General features: G+C 40.5%; 1 protein-coding gene across 2 annotated transcripts in view; it reads left to right on the forward strand.

The window, feature by feature from the left end:
- fstl5 (follistatin-like 5) overlaps nucleotides 1–23,804 on the forward strand; it is a 92,616-nt gene that overhangs the window by 15,317 nt on the left and 53,495 nt on the right. Inside the window, exons 3-4 of one of the 2 annotated variants that reach the window (XM_026999290.2) lie at nucleotides 3,176–3,209; nucleotides 16,141–16,389. In XM_026999290.2, coding sequence (XP_026855091.1) covers nucleotides 3,176–3,209; nucleotides 16,141–16,389 — 283 coding nt within the window. The remainder of the gene's footprint in view (nucleotides 1–3,175; nucleotides 3,210–16,140; nucleotides 16,390–23,804) is intronic. The other variant, XM_026999291.2, reaches the window with a different exon arrangement.

The raw sequence follows: 23,804 nt of genomic DNA on the forward strand, positions 1-23,804 counted from the left end.
TTTACCTTCTTATATATTGAAAAATATTGACCTGGAGAAATCCTTAAATGTGTATGTAATACAAGGGATGTGGATGTGCATATGTATTATAGGGGAGAAGGATTAGGTTGGATTCATGTTCTAAGTCCATTGCACTTTTTCAGGATCCAAAGTATACACCACCAGCAGGCAGAAGACTTCCAGATGAGCCCATAATTACACAGATGAGAACAGTCAGATAAGGTCAGAGCACAAAATGCAGTTACATGGAACCCAAAGAACTGGAAATGGCAGCTCAGAAATGCCAAGGCAAAGGCACTGTAGCAATGCTGGATATACAGACCAAAATAATGAACAGGCTGTGGTGGGCAGGGCCAAAGCAGTAGAGCACCAATCAGGATTGGAAGAGCTGATGCGAAGTCTCCTTTGACAGCATAAGTGATTTTGTTGGTTCTCGTCTAAAACTTTTTATTCAAAAATCCCACATCCAGTATGCCTTTGAAAATAGGATGTCTCTCAGGAAGCTCCAGGGTTGAGTGGAGAACTTTGATTCATGCAGGGATTTTGGTCTGAGGGGCCTGAATTTGTTTTACAATGCAGAAACAGACAAGCAGTGACTTCATTACCTCTGCTCGAATCTTCAAACCCAGTTTATGGTAGGAAGCTTTGTCCAGCTCAGACAAATCCCAATCTGATAGCTGGAGATTCAAAGCTGCCCTTTCATTCACCAAAGCCCTGCCTCTTCTTTTATGCCAGTCATTCATAAGGGCATATATGAGTCCACCCACCATTTATGATGATTTAAATGTAACAGAAGCATAAAATGACAGGCGGAGCAACTCTGGGAGAGGAAAAAAAAAGCTTAGATTGGCAGGTGCACATAGAAGAAAAGATTAATTGAATTCCTTTTATTCATATCTCCAAATGAATTCTGAGAAGTTTATCGTTCACAGATAGAGGTGCAGGCATTTTAAAAACACCAGAAAAGTTCAGAGGTGCATTTGCTAGGATCCCAATCAATCTGGACTGGAATAGGTCTTTACAGATCAAAAAAAGTAATTAAGGTCTTGCCTTTATCTGCCGATGAATTTTTAATGCTAATTGTGTCTTATCAGTAAGGCGAGTGAGGACAGAGAAAGAGTAAAAAAGAGTAAGCTAGAGAGAGAGAGAGAGACAGAGAGAGAGAGAGAGAGAGAGACAGACAGAGGAAGGAGAGGTCAAGCTGTGTATCAGACTCCATAACCTGCCTCAGTCACACTGGACTGGAGGTGAATAAGGTCAGAGGGAGCAAGGTTTTAGTTTTGTTGAGAGGGCAGCTTTGGTGAAAGGGCTACAGGGGATTTGTGGGTGTGATGAAGTCAAGTGTTGAAGCACGTGGTAGCCAACTCAGTTTCTGTCCCACATACTGGCACTTCACACAGGCTCTACTGGGGAAAATAGATGAAGCTCCACCACACCAAAACAATCAAAAATGTATGCTTCACGTCAGCAACTAAAGCTCAGAGTTACTGATTTTTTACATGACAAAGCTAATTACTGGTTTCCTGTTGAACTACTGTCTTTATGAGGTTTGTACATAGAGATAATTGTTTCATACAAAATATTATAATTGGTTATTCACTTTGAACAAATGAGAAATTAAAGGAAGAATCAAACCAAATTACAGAAAGATTCGGTCAGCAATCCTTTTAGACGTGTCCTCCCTCTATCACTCCCTCTCTCTCTATCTGTGTGTATGTCTATCTCTCTCCCTCTCTCTACTTTTCTTTTTTCTCTTGAATCTTGGGTTTTATATATGAAACTTTACACCAGAAAGATGGGGGTTTTTTCTGTCCTCAACACTTACAAAACACCACATCACACATTATAGTGTTTTAAATTTGAAGCAGTTGTACCCTGTCAAAGTGCCCAAAGTCTCTTACCCATTTTATACCTTATGGGTGTTTGCACACACACACACACACACACACACACACACACACACACACACACATACCCACACCCACACAAATAGCAGTGGTTTCTGACCACTCTAAATGATAGATCTCTCTCTCTCTCTCTGTCGCTCTCTCTCTCTCTCTCTCTGTCGCTCTCTCTCTCTCTACCAGTAACAGCAGAAACACTTTAGTTCTATCTCTAGGCTTCCTGCATTATGCATCAACTCCATTATGCTCTTCTACAAGTAGGAGAGCAAAAGATTGAAAAAAAGAACTCTTCTCATTCCTCATGTGCCTGGAGTTTACACGTCCAGAAAAATGAATATCAGCAATCAGAGTATCAAATATTTATGCCACTGTCCTTCCTGTGCTGGCTAGGCAGCAGATTGCTGCTAGAGGAGGCTAGCACCTGCAGTAATTGGGCTTTTTAATGCCCTCATAATGGGTCATGATTGTTAATACACATGAAATACGGTTTGCCTGGAGGTAAATAATTTGACAGCATTGCCCTTTGAAATAGTCACATTTAAAAATACTATAGCACATACCATTTGTTTTTGTCTCTGGCAATGATAGAGGAAGGAGTTGTAAAGGCTTCTTTTACCCTTTAGAGATAAAGGCAGCCTTGAACCTCCTAACACTGCCTTGCCTCACACCACCCTGCCCCACCTCATCCCACCTTGCCATGCCTTACCCCACCTCACCCCACTTCACTTCTCACCCTGCCTCACCCCACCCCACCCCACCCCACTCCACTTAAATCTGCCTCAGACGGTATGTATAAAAACAGGAGAATGAGATTACTGCTCTCTCAATGCAGGGTATGCACAACACTGACTCGGCGTTCAGCAAAAATACAATATTTTTTAAATAGCTATATTTCACTGCCTGAGACCTAAGACTTCCTCTCAGGAGCACTCATGTGACCATAACATTGTCTTATGACACAACTAAATAGGTATTTATAGGACAAGCTTAATCACATGCTATAAATTTTATGCAACTGCCCTTGAGAGAAAAGCAAAAATTGATGTGGAACCACATGTCTCTTTAAATGAGTGTTGCTGCTGAGTGGTTTTTTTTTTTTTTCACAGGGACATGTCTCCGCTGGCTAATATCCCTGGGGGGTGTAAAACTTGTGACATGTTAAGGTGTCTAGTGTCTGGCTGTGACTTGTTAGAGAGCTATTGACAAGCTGTCTGGAGAGCACGTCTCTGCATCATGTTTTATGACTTTGCGTTCCTCTGTTCTTGTTCCAGCAGGACAGGATCCCAGAGAGTTTGCGGAGTAAGGGTATGTACTGTCTCTCTCCATCTCTCTCCATCTCTCTCTCTCTCTCTCTCTCTCTCTCTCTCTCTCTCTCTCTCTCTCTCTCTCTTTGCATCTATCTATCTCTGACTATGTATGTATCTATCTATTTCTCACTCTAAGTCTCTCTTGCTCTCTTTCTCTTTCTCTCTGGCCCACAGCCTTTACATCCTCTCATCTATTCCCATGTGTCCTGACTGTGCAGCTCAAGTTGTTGAGTGTTGCTTGAAGCTGTTCATTTTACGGATGACATTGGAAAGCATGTTGATACAGGTGCTGTGGTTGAAATACATATAATAAATTATAGAATGCTAACATATTGGAGGGAATCAAAGATATTTTTGCCTGTAGATTAATGTCAATTTGATTTTATACTACTTTGAGAGATCTTACTTTTTGTTTGTGTCTGCCAAGAATGGATGTATGTGTTTGTTTGTGTGTGTGTGTGTGTGTGTGTGTGTGTGTGTGTGTGTGTGTGTGAGTGAGAAAGATGCAATCACATGCCTCAAGTCTTCCATTACATCAATAAGATGTGGGCAGAGGGAAAAAGAAATGGAAACGCAAGAGCCACGCACTCTCACTCTGACAAAATGCACAACAGAATAAGGACATGGAATAGGTGAAGAACAGAGGGACCAACAAGGATAGAGGGAGAGAAGAGAAAATGTGAGACAAGGAAAAGGAGAGAGAGAGAAAGGGAGAGACAGGGAGAGAGGAGGAGAGAGGAAGAGGAAAAGGATGAGAGAAAAAGAGAAAGAAAAATATTGAGAGAAAGAGAGAGTAAGAAAGAGAGAATCCATTCACTATTTCTAATCTACTGCTGCCAGATGTGCAAAAATTTCAGACATATGGTCCTTGGCTCATATTCCTTGCATGTGTGTCCCTGCTGTATTTATGAATAACTCAACCCTGGAGAAGATGTGTGTGTTTCCGAAATCTTCTCTCCCTCAGTCACATCTCTGCTCTTCTCCCTTCTCTCTGGAGACCAAATATGGTCACATATGGTCATAAGAGGACACCTTGTGTAGGACGAATACCGACACTTAGAAAGGGCTAGAATTTCATGGCGCGATGACAGGCATTGCCCTGGCAAGTAGAGGTGCATGTCTCTTCTGGAGCCCCTGGACCTGCTTCTCACGCAAAAGAAGCTGTGGGAGAATGACAAGACTGATAAAGCAAGGCAGGGGAATGAGTAGAGGTGCCTCCTGTCACAGTGGGTTTAGTTTGGTCATGCTGGCCTACCAGGTTCACACATGTGATGTACCACAGCCAGGAAGATATTTTGTCCTTTTACACTATAGACAAAATGTCCACTGCCATGCAATGTAGGAGAGAAGGTCATTGGTACCCACCGGGCACACTGAATGACTCAGAGTTGATAATAACACACCTGATGTATAGAAGAACCAGGAGGACATTCTGTCCTTGTGCCTGATGGGATTGTTCATGCACTCAAAATGTGGAAGGCTACAAAAAACAAAATATGATGGAAAATGCTCATGTAGCCACTTAAAAATACCTTAATACAAAAGCATCAGATTAAATAGCAACTCAAGTACCTAATTAATTTCATAATTGTATTCAAAGCAAGTGAAGTGTCCATTTTATTTACCCCCCCCCCCCAAGTGTGCTTTTTGTTGCCTTTAGTGTGAAAACAGCAGCTGTTACTGTTCTCACTGAGAAACCACATCAAGCTACTGCCAACAGCAAGAAGAAGAAGCACTTAAGCATGAGGATGTACTTATGTAATCAGCAGTTAAGCAGCATTCAGCATTAAGGACAGTAACAGTGTCATTAATGTTAGACAAACATTTCAAAATATGTTAACCTATGGATATGCAACTGAATGTTACATACATATACTCCTCTGACAAATAGCTCAAAAAGCAAATAAAATTCCATTATAGGAGTTAAATTCATTTGGATAATACACCAGTAGGTCTGCATGAAAATTATAAATACAAAATCCTCCATTAACTGTAACCTTAATCATCCATAGGATTTAACATGTGTTTCTATGATTTCCTGCAAAATTGAAGTTGACTGGCATGTAACTGCATGGTCCAGCCTGAATGAAGAAATGCTGGCTGTGCACACATACAGCTACATTAAAGACCATGTTAGCAAATCGGTATGTGCCAGACCACACTGTAAATCAAGGGCTGGCCTGGAACCAGAGCTCGTCAGCAAGGCAAGCGTCCCGCCGTGCACCCAGAACCAAGCCAAGTGCTCACAGGGAGAGCAGCAAGCCGTCCTGAGGTGTGAGAAATGCACGCCGCTCCTCACCTCCTGCGTCGGCCAAGGGTAGGGCACAAACGGATTTCCACCCTGGCAGGGGCTCAGACGGCAGCTAATCGCAAGTCTAATGAAGAGCTCATCTTACGGCGCAATTGTGGAAGGTCAAAGCTGTAATCGGAGAGGGGACATTATCGTAAAAAGGGCGGACTCACCTGTCGCCAGCTATTCAGTTTAATGCACTTACTCTTCCTTCCACAGCTTTCTCCTCCTTCCTGCACTACTGAGGCCAGGAGAGCACTGCAGGATTTCTACATTATGACCCCTGGAATTTTAATGATTTAGTGAAATTAGTCTCTTCCTAAACAATGAGTGGGGTACCTCTGCCTCACCGTGTTATTACGCTGCAATGCTTGATGCACCAAGAAAGACCTTCCCTGCTGTGGGACAGATAAATAAGCTCAAAAGGAGACAACACGGATTAGCAGCTCTGTTTTTTGGGAAAGAATTTGAAGACAAAATAGCCTGTGCGGCATGAAAGAGGGCTGGAGTGCATCTGTTTATTGTGATTTCTTTATTGGTTCCTCCCAGTTTGAAGAGTTAATCGAATGCTCATACTTCAGGCCAAAGCCTCTTAGAATGTGCGTGTGTGTGTGTGTGTGTGTGTGTGTGTGTGTACATGTGCATTTGCATGTATATATGCATGTGTGGGGGGGGGTGGATGTGTGGATGTTTGTGGGTTTGTGTGCATGTGGTGTATAAGAGTGCATGTGGGCTATGGAGTGGAGCTGAAATGCAACCCAGTCCAACAGATGTGCAGTATAGCTCTACATTAAAGTCACAGTTACCTGCTGGGTTTCATAAGAGCATCAGTAGAGGACTGGGCTGCTCTCCACCAGACTGTGGTCATTTCTCCCAGAATTATCCGGAGACGGCTCCCTGAAGACTTGACAGACACAGCACCCAGCACTGAGCCGATACACATGTACCTGTCACCTACTGCAATTAGGCCATACCATCAGAGATGGCACTTCACTTGCTTTCAATCAAAACTTGGGGGGCAAGTGAATGGGTTGCAGACTGCACAATGAAATCTGAAAATTAATATTGTTAAAAATACATTTTTAATCTTCATTCATTATTCATTCACTTCCTATATGTAACAAATTAATTGAAAACACATTCTCTTCAACCATAATGCTAGAATAATATATTGAAATATGTTATATTCCTCTCAGATATTCAGTGCCAAAGATCATAATTTCAAGAACTTGACAGTGTCGCTGCCGACTGTGTCAGTTTGAGAAGTATAAAGAATAGGTTTTTTTCTTTTTTAACAAAATTCATGAGAATTAATTGCCTGACTACCTGATTTGTCATTTCACTTAATATCATATGCATAAATTTCCTTTAAATGCACTTTTAATTATTCAATTTCCATGTTATTGTATGTAAGTGTTTTTAAGTCTGATTCTTTAAGTGTCCTTGAATGTGAAATGAAGCTCACTTTTTTCCCATTGCAAGATCAGCATAATCACATGCCTCTAAAAGCCACTCAATCATATAGCTGATCATTACACTGCAGCCCCACAAACTGGGCATAATATTTTGGATTTCAAACATTATGTAGTGTGTTTTCTACATTCAGCCCATGGACAGTCGGCCATATGAAAGAATCCACTTAGATGGATGAGTCTCAACAGCACATGAAGGCTAAAATAAACTGAATGCCAAAACTGGGAACAGAGAGAGCAAGATATTCCTGTGTATGTTGTCTGTTCCAGAATGCCTTGTAATTGGAATCTGAAATGAAGTGGCTGGCATGTCAACAGTCACCATGATGCGACTAGAAATGCGATACCTCTGTGGTGACAGTAAAACAGCATTTTAAGGGGAACTGAGCTACTTGCATGATACAAAAAAATATCCCCATATGCATTCTGGGGACTTTCAACACATAGACATGTTTGTATGTAAATGGACTTTGACACTGATTTTTGTGGTTTTGGCTCTGTATTTTTTATATTGAATTTAAAATGATGCAGTACACATATAAGGATAATGTGCAGAATCTCATCTTTTTGAGAATAGTGAATGTGAATGCATGCATAGTATTACACAAGTTTTAATACAATATAGATTCTATACATTCTATACAATTACAATCATAATATTTTATACCTTTTAATACATGCCTCTCCATTGTAGAGAACTACATGTAATTGGATAATCTAACATAACCTTAAATACAGCTCTCATATTCAATGCTTAGCTGCAAATTCTTTGCACTCAGTAACTGTAATAAAGTCTGTGGCCTGCGGTCATCAGCAGATACATCCCTGGTAATGCTTTATAGCCTCTTCTGACCAGGCTGTTTTGTATCTAAATCATGAATAGTGCTCTTATTCTGCACTTTTTCTTCACTGAAAAGTATAAATACTGAAAGTATTCTTCCATCATCACCTACTGTGGGTTTCTGTGGGCACCACCACACTTCACCAGGTTACCAGTATACTCTTGCCTCAACAAGGTACCAAATAATTGATTCTGACATACCCAGCACTTTGTCCATTTCTGATGTGTCGTATTTTCAGACCAACAGTTTCAGTGAAAAGGAAGCATCCCGAAATTAAAGGCAGTCCCCAGCCCTTCCCCCTTCTCCTTCAGGAAGTGGAAAGCAATCAGATGCTATTCCTCCTATGCCACATTCTGTGCTGATCTCACAAAAGCAATAATATCCCAACTTTCCTTTGAGATATTCTTCACGGTTTTTCAAAACCGCCATTATGGCATAATGCATGAATCTGTATGTGGAGACAGCCTCTTCTTAGTGATGGCTGGTTTGAATAATTCACAGGGTTACAGACGTACGGCTCTAAATTGTACATTAATCCTGAAGTCATGTTGCCCCTGCGGGATTTGACTCCATGTTTAATAACGGAGAGCAGCAGTATGCGGTATGAGAGATCAGCAGTGGCCCGTGCTCCACCATGCTGCAGTCATTTCTGCAGACACAATTATTCGTTGATGACTCCCTGACGGCTTGGCGGTAACATCCCATCCCGCCAGCCCACAACAACTTAATATATGATCCCTTTGCCAGCTCTGAGTAAGTTCTGTTATCAGAGAACTAAGAGAGAGGATAGTGTGTGTGGGGTGCCAGGGGACACTGAAGGGGCTTGATAATGAAATTGATGAACGCAATGATGATGAAGCTGATGAAACCACCGAGGATGAAGCTGATGAAACTACTGATGATGACACTGATGAAACCACTGATGATGAAGCTGAAGCAAGATTCGATGATGAAACTGATCAAAAGGTTGATGATGAAGCCGATGATAGCACTGATGATGAAATGGATACAAATAGTGAGGATAAAGCTGATGAAAGTGCTGATAAAACTTATGCAAGAAATAATGAAACTGATGATGAAGCTGATGAAAGTGCTGATGAAACTTATGTGAGAACTTATGAAGCTGATGAAAGCACTGATGATGAAGCTGATGAAAGCACTGATGAAGCTGATGAATGCACTGATGGGGAGGCTGATGAAATCACTGATGATAAAGCTAATGAAAGCATTGATGATACAGTTGATGAAAGCAATGATGGTGAAGCTGATAAAAACACTGAAAATGAAGCTGATTTGAACAGTTATGAAAGTGATGGAAGCTTGTTGAAAATGAGAACAGCAGATTCCGGTTCTCAGAAGAACCAGTGGGCTGAATTTTACCTCATTGATTTAAAACAGTCTGAGAATGCCCAAGGCTTGCTCTCTCTTTTTCTCTTTGTCTCTATTTCCTTTTCTCTCTCTCTCTTTTAAAATTTATTTTATACATATCAACCTGGCAACAACTGGTTCTGTGGAAGGTTCAAATCATCAGTAAGACTATGAAAACATCTGGTGAGTTATAAACCTTGTGAATATTCAAACCTGTAATTTAACTCCTAGATAGACTTTCAGCACAGCAAGAAAAGTCAATATTTGCATTTTGTGAATATTCATGAGCTGCAAAGCTAGAGAAACAGGAGGGGCTCTAATTTCAACAAAAGGATTTGTACTTCGAAGGTAATGAATCAAAAATACTCAGGAGGGAGATTATCTCTCTAGGGTAGACATTCAACAGATGTTCAGTCAGATGTTTAGGAACATGCAATACTTGTTTTCCCAAGCAAAGAGCAGACTTAAAGATGAAAAGTGCACTTAGTACATTTAGTGCAAATACTTAGACTCCCTGTGTGTTTAATGGTAATAGAATCGATTGTTATTCAGCATCAAGCTAACACTCATCCTGTGTTAGCATAATGCTAATTTGATTCTGCAGCCAAGAGGGCCTCAGGCTGTTTCCTCTGCTTGTCTCCCTTTTCCTCACTAACCACAGTGGGCCTACATTTGACACGCCACCCCCACAGGTTTTTCAAACATGCAGTACTAGCACATCTGCTGTTGTTTTCTGTATCCCAGAACAGAGCCTTGTCCACTGCTCTATAAATAGGCAGCCCCCTTTGAAGCTGCAAGAATACATAAATAAAGAGTAGAGGTCATACTTGTGTTCCTGGATCTTTCAGGTGTAACTGCTGTGAGCTTATGTACTCATTGCATACTTTTTTTAATGTAGGCATTTTTTCTTCATTCATACTGAATGAATAATTAATGATATAGTTGAACTTTGTTGGTTCTCTACAGTATGTGTGATTTTCTTTCTATTGCTCTCTCTCTCTCTCTCTCTCTCTCTCTCTCTCTCTGGACCAGCTGGTGGGGGGTGCTGTTAGATGAGGTGCACCGAGAGATCCATTTGAATGCTCTCTTCATGTGTGTTAATGCAAGAGTATTTTCTCTCTCTCTCTCTCTCTCTCTCTCTCTCTCTCTCTCTCTCTCTCTCTCTCTCTCTCTCTCTCTCTCTGTAGGTATGTCTGTTTCTCGCTGTCTCTCTTCTGTGACTGATGAGGCAGTACTGAAGCTGATGAGATAAACACTGGGCAAATCATTGTTATATAATTGCTGGATTATGGCTATTGCTACTCTCAGTCCCATGGTGTACCAGTGGAAGCTTAGTAAAATGGTGGCTGTGAATAGGAAATTCACAGGCCACAAAGACAGAGCAATTTTTTCTGCCATAATTGGTGGCATTGACCTGTCATTTTTCACAGTGCTCACTCTGCAGAAATCTGTATTTTAACAATAAATTCATGGTCAAGAAATTGTAGGCAAAAAGTTGAGTACACATGCTTTACCCTTCTCCTGTGATTAGTGTATAGACTTACCTATACTTCATACTTCATTATTTGATGCATGTTTATGTAAGTAAATACTAGTGAGTTGAATTTGAAATTAAGACTTTCAGTTATAGTAATAAGTGTGCTTAACGTTTTGAGTGTATGTTAAAGAGACTAGAAAATGAAAGGTTGACAGGAAAACAACAGTTATCAATAAAGATATCATGGTATGTAAAATAGCTCAGTGCCACTGAAGACAACTTAATACTAAAGGAACTAGCAGTTGGAGTTTGTCAGGACTTTGGAAGCAGCCAAGCACAGCAATGCCTGACAAAGAGGACTTTTTACTGAGAGTACCATTGTAATGGGCACTTATTCTCTTCATTACAAAAATCACTTGCTTTCTTTGACTCCAGGACCTGTTTCTGTCAGGGTATGTTTATAGGAGATGGCATGGTGTAAGTGTCCCTCTATCACCCTTCTGACACTTCTGCAAATTCCACCTTTGATGTTGCAGAACATTGCAGATAGGCCTACAGGTGCTGTTAGTTAAAACTTGTGTGGCTAATGGTAAATAAGAAGCTAATATATGAAAACCCATAAAATAGGAATAACACAGACTTTAGGCCTATTATTTAGTTTAGTTGTTTAAGGCATGTTGCAACTCATTCTCATTTGCAACTAGTCATATGTTTGAAGTCTATGGGACTGTCATGCATGTCAGAAACTGATGCAAAAGGGCACCTTCTGTGTGTATATACTGACGCCAATGGGTTCTGCGCAAGCTTCAATACATGATGATTCGGGAATGAGAATGAGTTGCATGTTATTCAGAAGCAATTGTCAATTATTCAGTGCCTACACTGAAATTAATATGAGAGGACAAGGGATATGAAGTTACAAGAGTGAGGAATGAGAGTCTGAACCCCCTGGCTGTTCCTTGGTGTGCAAAAAGGAAAGCAGGGCACACAGTGTAAGGCAGCATGTGATATGCCCACACATGTGCACTTTTTTATAGGGTAGAGGGTGCTTTCAGTTGTATGGTGTGTGGTCCTAAAGTTGTTCCCTTCCGTGCTGCTATTTTCTCAAAAGAAAATGGTATGGGGGTGTGAGGGTGGGGGAAGCCCTTGAGTCTGCCAGCTGAAGCAATAAGAGAAGAGTGCCACAGTCTCCGACCGACTCACACTGCCAAAAAAGTCTACCTGCAGGTCCTTCTTCAATTGGCCGTGCCCAACTCATTTTATTTCTACAAATATACCTGTCAGATAGGACTTGGCCAGAGATAACACCATAAAACAGACAAATCACTCCAGCAGCTGCAAACTTTCAATATCAACAAGTGTTTGCTCATAATAAAAGTGCAGTGCCCTGTTTGTAATGCTTAAGCTTGAAGATCAGCAATAAAATAATTTGCAGATTTTTTTCATCAGTTGCAATTCCTTATACATATTTCCAGTTCTTCAAACAAACTTCAAAGCACTTCTTATATTGAGAATCCCATATCCACCAAACATATTCATGTGAAATCCATAGCAAATGATGGAGTCAGTTAGCTGCACATAAACATTCTCATATATTTTCAGAGATTTCTGTGAAAACAATGTGAAGGTGTGTGTATACGTATTGTAGAATCTGCTACTGTGGCTTGCAATTAGATCATTACATCTTTGTACTCAGGCGATGAGAAAAAAATTGCAGTGACATCTAGTCACCATTGAGGCAAAAGTGACATGATTTGTGCATGTACCTTCTTTCCCACAATAGCAACATCATAAAATGTAACTGGTATCATACAGGTGCCCTCCAGAAAGATAACGCCTCACTCATGTGTTGTTGAACAGTAATGGGTAGAATATTCTTGTAGGATTAGGTGGCGGTGTCATGTAGGATTAGGTGGTGGTGTCATGTGTTGCCTTGTTTCTTTCATGTAGAGTTTGTAGCATTGTTTGGTGGCCATTTGTCGGGATTTGTTTTCTGTTGTTGCTAATGGATGGAGCCTAGAGGGGCTTTTTAACAGGCTGTGTTGAGTGTAGCTGAAAACTGCCTAATGTTGTTTACTACATTACCCAGAATTCCCAAGGTCCCCACTGTTGCACTTTTGGAAAATACCAGATGAGCCAAGACTTGCCTCTCAGGGAGAATATGATGGGGAATAGAGGGGCCATATGAGGGACATTGCGGTGCTCAGATCAAGTCACAATGGCCTATGCTTACAGTTAGGCTTTAAAGGACTTTAGACTGCCAAAGCCAGTTGGAGATGAGAATATTTACACAACTGCAGTAAAAGATTTCCTTTCCCTGGACCGCCTCAGCATATCTGTATCCAATATGCAGCTCCATACATTTAAAATCTGTACCAATATCAAGGTCATCATAAAATCCCTGTAACTGATGGTAATGTATCAGAGTTACACATGTAAAGGCCTAGGTGTATCTTATATGGCAGATGGCAGTTTATCAAGTCCTATAGTTTTTGCTTCTATTAGTATTCTTTTTGAGTACTATTATGATTGAATAAGATACCTTCAAGTTCTAACTCTGTACTGACTCCTGCAGAGAGATGGGCAGCCATGGGTGAAGTCTGAAGGAAAAGTCCAAGTCTACCCATGGCTGCACTGGAGGCTTTGGCCTTTAGAGTGACGGGATCCGATTTATCCTCTCTGTCCAGGTCGACATCTTATCAGGACACGTAGTGTTAATGTGATGGAGTCAGCCCTTCTTTCTTGGGAGGAGAAGCCTGCTTCAAATACAACACAGTCGTGTTCTTTGAACAAATCAAATTACCACAGGGATTGTGCTGGTCTTCTATACATGGCCCATGTATCCAATCAGAATGGTGCTATAACAAATACTAAGAAATTTATAAATGAATCACTTCATGCACTTGCTTTTTTCTTTCTATTTGTAAGATGTTTTCTCTGCGTACCTCCATTCATATTATGATTACTTCCAATTACTTTTGATTACTCACAATACCTCTCTCTCTGACCCAATGATTTAGCAAAGTGGTGTCACTGTTGTGACTGCCACAAATTCAGGCCTATTCAGAGAGGAAGAGTAGTGCCTGGGAATACCAACATCAAGCCCATCATCAAGCTAACGCCAGATCATTCTGTCCCCGTCTCTCTAAAACGAACAGCACACACACACACACACACACACACACACACACACACACACACACACACACACACACACACGCGCGCACGCACACACACACACACACACACACACACACACACTTCAACAGTTTGGCCATCAATAACAAATCACTAGAGCTAAATTAGTAATTTGTCTTCGATGTCACTTGCTTGCAGGCTGACACAGCATGCATTCCAATGAAGTCTCTGTTGCCCTTTGCCGACCCTGCTGCTGACATTCAGATTTTTTGTCTTTAGGATTAGACCCTGTGGGAGCCCTTTTGGGGGCCCTGATAAGGATAAAAAGAAGCAGAAACTAACTAACTGAATAAGAGATACATGGCATCATTTGACTGGTCCCTTCATATAGCATTTCACAACAATTAAACAGATAGAGAGCTATAACATTTCTTTAATGTCATGAGCTGAACTGATTGTAACTTGCATAAAAATGAGTCATCCAGAGAAAGCAGGAACAGTAGGGGTGTGAGTACATTGGTTCGCAGGCATTCAGTGTTTATATGGCAAGGGCCAACAATGCAAGCAAATGGTGATAGCATCCCTGCTGTGGCCTCACTAAATAAATTACAGCAAAATAAATTACAGCCCTTCTAATAGTCATAACATTCAGCTGCTGTTAACTTCCTCAGCCAGACAAAACAACACAACCGAACCATGTCCCTTCATGGTGTCGCAGCAATTGTTTGCATTTATTTAGGCCACACAAAACAAAACACTGACGTGCCCAACCAGCAGGGTGCACTGGAGATAACAGCTCCAACCCAAACCACAGAGTGCTTCCTTAAGGGCCCAGACGGGAGTGAGCCCAGGCAGAGCATAAACTCCCTGAGGGTAGGCGTTCCCAGGTGCATTCCCAGCACCGCTCTGTGCTGCCATGGTTATGCAGATTTCACCCAAGGGTGTGTGTGTGTGTGTGTGTGTGTGTGTGTGTGTGTGTGATCAGTACACATCTCTACTGCTGCACACAGCCAAAGTTCCAAAACAGATTTACCACTGTACCAAATGTGTACTGCTGAACAATTTTTCATTTGGACACTATTTATTTACTTATGTAATGGGCTATTGAATGCAGATGTTGTATGAAAAGACAGTTTGATCTGATTAGCATAAGCTGATAAGCTTCCAGTAATGCCTTCTGGGAAGAAATGACCACACTGGACTCATTTTTCACACACAAAAGAAAATGTGATTTTATTTGCAAAGCATATGTTTATGGTTTCTTGGTAATTTACCACTACACATATTGGCCATCTCACATTGCTCCTTTCAATTGTGCTTTAAACGTTTAGGGTGCTACAGTTAATACTTCATACCAAAAATCTATTTTAAAAAATCCACCAATCCATCATTTATACTGTTTTCTAATATAAACATTTTCAAAAGTAATGCCTGTCTAATTGCTGTTGAATGTGGTTGTGCTGACATAACGTTCATTTGACCCTTCTACAATTATTTTTAAAGAATACTGTTCACTTTTTTCTTATTGTTTGAAGAACATCTACACTTTCTGTCTCTGTTGTAAAAGAGGTTCACAGACCTACATATCTTAGTTAAAAGTTTTGGAATAAAAGGATTGGGGTAAGAGATAAGTACACTTTAGGTGTGAGAAGAATCTTGGCCATTGACATCCTCCTTTGCCAAACATGGCTGTCAATACCCCAAACAGGCCGTTCTTTCAGAGTCACTGCCTTGGATGGATAATGCTGCCTGGAAGAGACCTGGGGTTAGGAGCAGAGCTGTAAAACTGATGAGCTGGTTTTGGAGCCTCACCCTTTTTTGGTGTCTGTGGCAGGCTGACCAGCTGGTGATCTTTGGTTGAGATTGCCACCATATCACTGATGCTCTTTCTACCTGGTTCAGTGATCTCAGAGTCTATTTCCCTGTATATGTGTATTTCTCTGCCTGTCATATCTATTTACGAATGATCGGGTCTGATGTTTCCAACCCAGTGGCCACTAGTTTTTCCACGTTGTGTAAGCCAAAGTAACCCATCTTGGCTAAAAGCAGAGAAAGAAGGGTAAAAAGCATTGTCTTTCTGAAGGCTTTGAGCACTTTTGAAATGTTTTTTCTTTGATCTCTGAACTGTGGAAAGTGCAACTTTTAAGGAGGGCCTGTCTGTCATGTTCAGCGTTTTGAAAAGGGTGTGCCATTAAGACACTCTGGTCTCACATACTCATATGCCTAATACCTAATGCCTAATATATGTAACATAGAAACAGTTTTACCCAGTTTACACAAGGCATACCATTAACATGAACAGATTCTCATTAACAAATCTCGTCTCCTATGTGTTTCTGCAGGGTTTTTTGGCCAGAATGGCTTTGCAAATCCCTGTGAGCATAAATACTGTGGTCTGGGGAAGCACTGCGTGGTGGAGCACGAGACCGGCCAGGGTCTGTGCCAGTGTCTGGAGCACTGCAAGCCACACTACAAACCTGTGTGCGGATCTGATGGCAAACTTTACCAGAACCACTGTGAGCTGCACAGAGCCTCATGCCTGGCCCACCAGAGGATCACCATCATGCACAGCGAAGAGTGCTTCTACAAAGGTAGGAACCAAGGAGGTAGTTATGATATCTAGACCTGGAGGAAAGGATTGGTTCCCCAGGGCTAAGCTTTTGATACGAGTTCTGCATCAGGGAAAAGGAATCAAAGGCAGTCAAACTAATGGAGAACGTGGGGGAAAAGATACATGCAGAAATGAAGTATATACTAAAGAAGCAATTAGTAGCAACACATTTGTTATGAACAAATGTCAAGCAACTTTTATGGGAAAGATGCAATAATTTAGTAGAAGTAAAGAAACATGCAAAAAAAGGTTTGCTGATTTAAAAATAACTTTAATAATTATTTCATGCTACACCTTTAAATATTGATGGAGAATAAATTACACTGATAACCCCACAATGGAAATATCAATAAGCTTTTGAAGTCATAATTTGATCTAGAATTGGAAATTATATTTGCTAGGCTATGTGCTTAAAGTGAGGAAGGTCTTTGCTGAGCTTAACAAGGCTAAATCACTGCCAGTGTAACCTTGGGAAAGCCAAATAATTTAATACTGTGGACAAGGAAGGAGGATCATTTACTTGCAATTTACAGTTTGCAACAGTAATACTCAAACGCATATTTTGCCTTATTTGCCAGAAATATTTATTAAATTTAGACATGTTAAATAGACTTTCCATTTCTAATTAAGTTTTAATTGAATTGTTAATTAGTTTATTAATGTTAATGATTTGGAAACTGTTTCTTTTTATTAATGAATTTTGCTGACTAACAAATCACTGAATGCAAAGGGATTAGAAGCACTCCTTTTGCTCTTAATCAGAGAGCCTGTTCTGAGATCAGTGAAGTGTCCCTGCAGTGGGATTGGGCAATCAGAGCTCCTTGAACAACACTCAGTTCTATGCTCAGCTCACTCAGCCTATGCTCCCAAATCAAACCCTATCAATGAGCCTGCAGAACTGTCTATATGACATTTGGCCAATTATGATAGAAAAGTGTGAACTGAGCGAGATTCTAAAGTCAAGAAAAGATGTAGCATAGACACTGGGAATGGAGAGGTGTGGGAGGAGGAGGGGTGGGGGGTTTGTTATCTCATTCCCCAAAAAATCCTCACTCATCTATTCAGTCAAGCACCTCCTCATTCTGTCAAATCACATAGACTCAATTTTTGTGCAGAAGTGTCAGAATAGGCTTCCCAGCACCTGTTTGCTCTATAACCATGCCATCCAAACTCAGAATTTGCCTAACTAGTTAAGTTTTTAAATTAAAATATGTTTGAAAATGATGTTCACTTTGTTCACTTTAATAGCCTTGCTGTGATGTTTTGTTTCACTCTGAAAATATCTTTAATTAGAGTGAGAAAAAATGTAAACTAATTACTGCTGGTCATTCTCAGTTCAATCATTACTTTCATAATGACTTTTGTGGAAGCAAGTATATCCCTGTTTCAGTTTCCTTATTTTTAGTCCAGATGTGAGAAGAATTGTGTGTTGATTAGGGTTCTGAGTGCCAAGTGCACTGAAGACATCTCTAAGTGAACAGGAGAAAAATTGCTGTTTGCATTGTATCTATACCCTAGCAGGAACACCAAGTGCCAGACATTTTTCATGCTCTGTACAGTCACTCTCTTATCTCACATAGAGAGTGTATGGGGGGGCTCTGTCAGTCAAATCTCCAAATGGGTTCTGATTGAGGGATTTTGCTCTGGATGAAAAACACTTCAGGACCCCTCTGATCGCTCCTTTTTCATGCCCATCTCTCTCTCTCTCTCTCTCTCTCTCTCTCTCTCTCTCTCTCTCTCTCTCTCTCTCCTTCTCTCTCTCTCCCTCTCTCTGTTGAGTTACTGGCTTTACAGCATGCCATATTAAATCAAATTGAAAATTAAATGGCACTCAATGTCATGTCCCTCCTAATAGGAAGGGTCACATGTGCTGAAGTCAGCGATCTCTGATCTCTGATTGATTCATCAGTGGACAATTATGTGCACAGTAAAGGCATGCTAAACGGCTTCTTCTGTGCCTGCAACCCCACCCTCTATGAAAGCCACACCCATCTCTGCAACATTCTCTCTCCATCGCCCCTGTGGAATGTGACTGAATCGACAGCCAGCACTGGTAAATATTGATATCGATAGAGCTCAGTGCACAATGAGGCAAACCCTTCTGCGTATGACACAGCACGTTAGTTTAAAATAGTTGGACTGACACTTCACTGTACACAGAGATGAAGCCTTTTCTATCCTTTTTTGCTGAGACAGCAAAGTAGCTGCTTGCATTACCATGTATAAATGGTCCACCATATAAAGTATTGTTGAAACAGAAGCTTGATAATGAAATGTTCATCTTTAAGGTCAAGCAGGAAAACTGCTGCACACAGAGAGAGAGAGAGAGAGAGAGAGCCACAAAATTCCTGCCCGTAGGGATGTGGTGTGGTATGAGTGTTTGGACATAGTGGGGGTATAGTCTGTAAAGTTGGTGAACTACACTATGTGATTCCTAGTGAGAAGTGGTTTTGTGCCCCACATGAACAGCAACCTGATTAGCTTTAGAGACCGAAACAATACTCATCTCTTTCTCTTTTTTTCCTGCATGGTAGGAAACAACAGACAAATTTAGAACAAGAGTGCAAGACGTGTTACCTGTTACAGGAAACAAGCAAACAAAAAAAAAAAATCCCAGAATGTGCTCGTCTCCAACTGTACAGACGCTGCAATTATTCCTCTTCAGTTACTCATTGCGCCATATGTATATTTCCACCAGGGAAATGAGACTGCATGTTTGAAGTGTCTGACTCTAATCCATACACTGTTTGAGTCTGGGTTGTCTGATCTCTTTTAAAGGGGGCTCAGAAACTATGCCATGAGACACACCGACACTAACTGTTATATTATAGGTACATTCTTCTCCCCGTATTACTCCAATCTCTTTCATACGACCGCAGATTCTAGGGAGTCTGCGGTCTCTCTTGTGTGGGCTCTCTAAGTGAAGCTCTGTCAAGCATAAATTTGCTCTCTGCACTCCACTTTCATGTGGATACTTATGTTTTAGGCTTATACGTAAGTTGTTTGTAAGATGTCATTATGAACTTATGAAACATAGAAGGCATATACGTCCACCATTGAGGCAATCAAAGGTGGAAAGTTCAGATTCAAAAAGTCCTCACTAGGATTTTGAATCAACCATCTGGGTTTGCCCATTGGCCAAGTTTCCAACCTTTTATGTTTTATTTTGTTTTTGTTTTTTAACTTTTCATTTTTGAGCCTGTGGCATCATAGACAGTTTTCTGGAAGAGATTATCTCAATTTTGTCTTCTGGGTATAATTTGCACAACTCTTAGAATACTGCAGTTCTGCAAGTACAACAGCTCCACACAATTAATTAGAAGTCTTTTTCTGGTGAAACAGCACTGACATGGAATTAGAGAGAGAGAGGGTGAAAGAAATTCATAATCACAGTCTATTGGTTTCTGTGTCTTATGAGCTTATGCATTTTGCTTATGTATTTGGCTTTTCATACACATCAGAAGAGTTTTACCTTACAACAGTAAATCTGCAACCATGGGAAACACAAGGACAGGCAAATTCCCTCAAACCCATTTCTTCCGCATGCTTTGTATGGAATAGCATGACCTTGCAAGAACTCTGGCTCATGTTCAGCATGATTCTAGTGTTTCAGATTTATCATACTGTGCTGCTTTTGACTTTATTGCAATCTACTCCATTTTTGTTTGTTTATTTTAATGACTCTACATTCAATTCACAGACAAAAGTCTTAAAACCGTATATTTACGTATATTTAAATATTTATATTTAAAACCGTATATATTCAAATATATGTTTCCAGTGGATTTTGTGGAATCATAATCAGAGCTAATAAGTGATTCTCAGAAACAAAGGCATTTTTAATGTCTCAACCCAGTTGCCATGTCAAGTTTTCAGCTGAGCACAGTATACAGAAGATTGAAGTAGTATCACTCTGGTCAGGGCAAATGCTCTGGACAATACCAAAGAATGTGGAAGCAAAGTCCTTTAGCACTGCTAATCACTGAACCAGATCCTTGGGTTTTACTTGCACATGTTCAGGCAGGGTGGTAAAGACAAGAGAAAGAGGCTATAAAATGTGATAGAAAGAGCACGACAAGCATGGAATTCCTTATAGAACAAGAACATAGCACATTCAAACATTGGTAGTCTGAATGTTCAAATCTGTTGGACATTAGAGCTCTTGTAGTTCCAGTTTGATACTGCATTGTTAAATTGAATATTTTAACAGTTTTGTTTGCAGTAGGAATACAATAAGAAAGTGGCAACTGAACTAAAAGGAAAAGAAAGAAAGAGTACAATGTGCTGTCTCTGAGCTAAAACCATTGAAAAAATGAGGACAGAACAGTATGGTCTATTACAACTCCTGCTTCCTCACTCTACAAACACAGGAGAATGAGGGCACACAGGACAGAAGACAGTTAGTGGAGGCATAACGTTTGTTAATTGAGCCATTCTCTTGATGGACGTTCTTTTCCATTTAAGCTTCCTGCCATTTTATTAACTGCCCCATGAATTTTACATCATATAATAGCAGATATACATGTGCACATTAGTGGATAGATGGGATGCCCAGAACTTCTTATTGCAATGAGATGAAGATGAATTTTGTGAATTTAGTTGTAGTGATGGTTGGATATATTTTGCATCTTATGGGGAAAGACAATGACCCACTTTGGCAGAAATTATATCATAAGGAAAATCGAAACTCAGAATGGTCTGCTAAGACTCTTCAGCTAGATGCCAACAGTTACTATCATTAGTGTTTGAGAAGCAAGGGAAGTGGTTTGAGAATTGGTCAATCTTGCCCTGCTGGAATGACATACATGTCAACTGAGCTCATCTTCATTATTCAGAAGATTAGCAAAATGTGGCACTTGTACCAAATGCATGACAGTTTACATTGAAACTGATATAGTGGTATGAGATTGGTTGCAATGTCTCCCATCACTTGTCAAAATAAAGTTGCATCATTATCTCATTATTATCTTTAGCATACATAAACGTTCCCTGTTTGAATTGCTGTCTCATTTTTCAGTCAGCCTACTATATAGCTGGGATTGACTAGAGAAAAATGACTGACATCCCTCAAAATGTAGGGCTTGTAGAGATTTAGTGTAGCCAGGAAATGCAGTATCATGTGGAGGTCAAGGATAGATAAACGAAAGCAGACTGCATCAGGCTTTAAAGGTTTTATGGATGGTTTGAGGGTCATGTGGTGATTCTGAAGCATTATCACCTGTGCTTGTTTAAGGCATTGTCTCTGATAACTTCATCATAAATGAAATATGTGCATTTCTACTTCTTGTATATTTTGATTTTTTTTGTTTTTGGGGTTTTTTTTTCAGTGTGATGTGAGTATGTGTTGGGGATGCATAATTGAGCATGAAAACCTTTTTTTCACAAAGGTACTGCAGTAGTCAAAGAAAAAATAATGTAAAGAAAAGTCAGGGTCTAAGCTTCATTCCCGTCAGTGCCCATCAGGGGCCTGGGTAGCCAACGCACCAACTGCTCCTACTGTGGAAGACTCCTGAAAAGCAGACACATTTGACAAGGCTAAATGCAGATTTTAATAGAAATTGCACTTTTTAAAATACATTGCCTGCTTTTCTTCCTTTAACTTTTCATTACATGGTCCCAAACACCTTGCTTTATAGGGCTCTTTATGTTGTGTAACATCCCCACTGAGGCCTTAGTGGGAAGTTAGAATTGAAAAGTTAAACTATACCTGAAAATTCCTTTTTATTGTAGACTATGAGCTTGGGAGGGTTTTTTTGTTTGTTTGTTTGTTTGTTTGTTTGTTTGATTTGGGTTTTGTTTTGTCTTTTGCTCGTATTACTAATACCTGCAATAGAATAACTGCACAGACTGACCAGGCAAATTAAGGCTGTGATGTTGCATCATCAAGAAGGGAGCTGAGCTCTTGTTTTGGCCACTCTTCCCTGAAGGTGAGGTTCAGTGGATAAGCCTCTGGTCTGGTGAGACACCGTGATTAGAATGTGATGTTTTTAAAAGGCTTTCAAATGCTTTATGCAAATGGGAGTCACCTCAGAGATACAGCAGACATATGTTTCTTAGTCCATCACTTTAAGCACATTATTTCTCTCCAAGAAAGGCTGCACACATAGAAATACCTTAGCTTGCATTACCTTGTAATGTTTTCAGCTACCTGGTATGAAGCAATTAATCAGCCGTAAGTGCTTTCAGTGTAATTTCTGGAACAAGTGAGACTGTTCAGTGTGCATCTAGACAGCTTTGCAATGCGTTGCTCTTCTCTGATGGAGCACAGCATGCCAGTCAGGGAGCTTAACAGGTTAACTTCTCAAACTCCAGGCTTTACTTAGTTGTTCAGTAGCTGCTGTGAATTATTCAATGACTACATTAAAACATGGCAGGTATTAGAGAATATGGAATAAGAATGTGGAGGCATGTGAGAATGAGGGACTTCTGTAGTTCTTGGAGATACAGGGGTGGATGAAAACATAATGGGAGTGCACACAAAGGAATGCAGTGGCTTTTACCCGAGATAAGCACGCATGTTCTGGCAGTGGGAGTCTAGCTGTAGTTCTTCTTTCTTTCCATTGAGCCGAAAGGCAGCACTCACTATTAGGGCCAACTGCTTTTCAAAAGACTAGGCTTTTCCACACAGCGTGATGGCTGTGTCATTTGTTTTCGAAGTGGGAAAATAAAAAGCATGTGACTCGTGACACTTTGACCAGTGGGACTGATCTCCTAAGACAAAATGCCGCGGTTTTCTCCAGCTTGGCAGTGGCAGCTGGCAAAGTGCACGTAGCTCCAGTAATGAGCACATGTTAACGGTGCACTTCAAAGCGCGTGATTAGGCTTTACAGAAAAATGGGTAAAGATCACGTGACTCCTGAAATGAAATAATTAATTATTACAGATTGGCCAATTAATGCATCAGCCCTCCTGATGTGTGCAGTAACACTGTGACAAGATAAACATCAGCAGAAGCACTAAGAAGGGGGATTCTGTTCTCTTCTTGCTTATTTTCTTTGTTTACTGCTTATTGTTGTGTTAAAGATAACTGCATTTCATGCACTGCACACCAAGTGTGTTAATATTCAGTGTATTATCTGGAAACTACACAGCACTAGATTTGAATAAGTGAAAATGCACATATACAGTCAGGACCATGTTCCAGGACACATCCTGGCCAAAAAAGCCAGTTTATATCACAATACAGCACTGAGGAGCAGTGACCAACTGTGAACAACACAGTAGGTCATACTCTTGTCTGTATGTGATATTACTGCAGATGACTATGCAGGTACTTCTGTCCATAGCAGATCTGCCCAAGGCATGTGCTCTGGACTAGAACACAGTACCACTGGAATGCCAATCGCTGGTCAAAGGTTGCCTGATCATTTAATGCCTCTGGCATGCACCCAGAAC

This window comes from Electrophorus electricus, chromosome 12 (genome assembly GCF_013358815.1).
Source record: "Electrophorus electricus isolate fEleEle1 chromosome 12, fEleEle1.pri, whole genome shotgun sequence".
NCBI lineage: Eukaryota > Metazoa > Chordata > Actinopteri > Gymnotiformes > Gymnotidae > Electrophorus > Electrophorus electricus.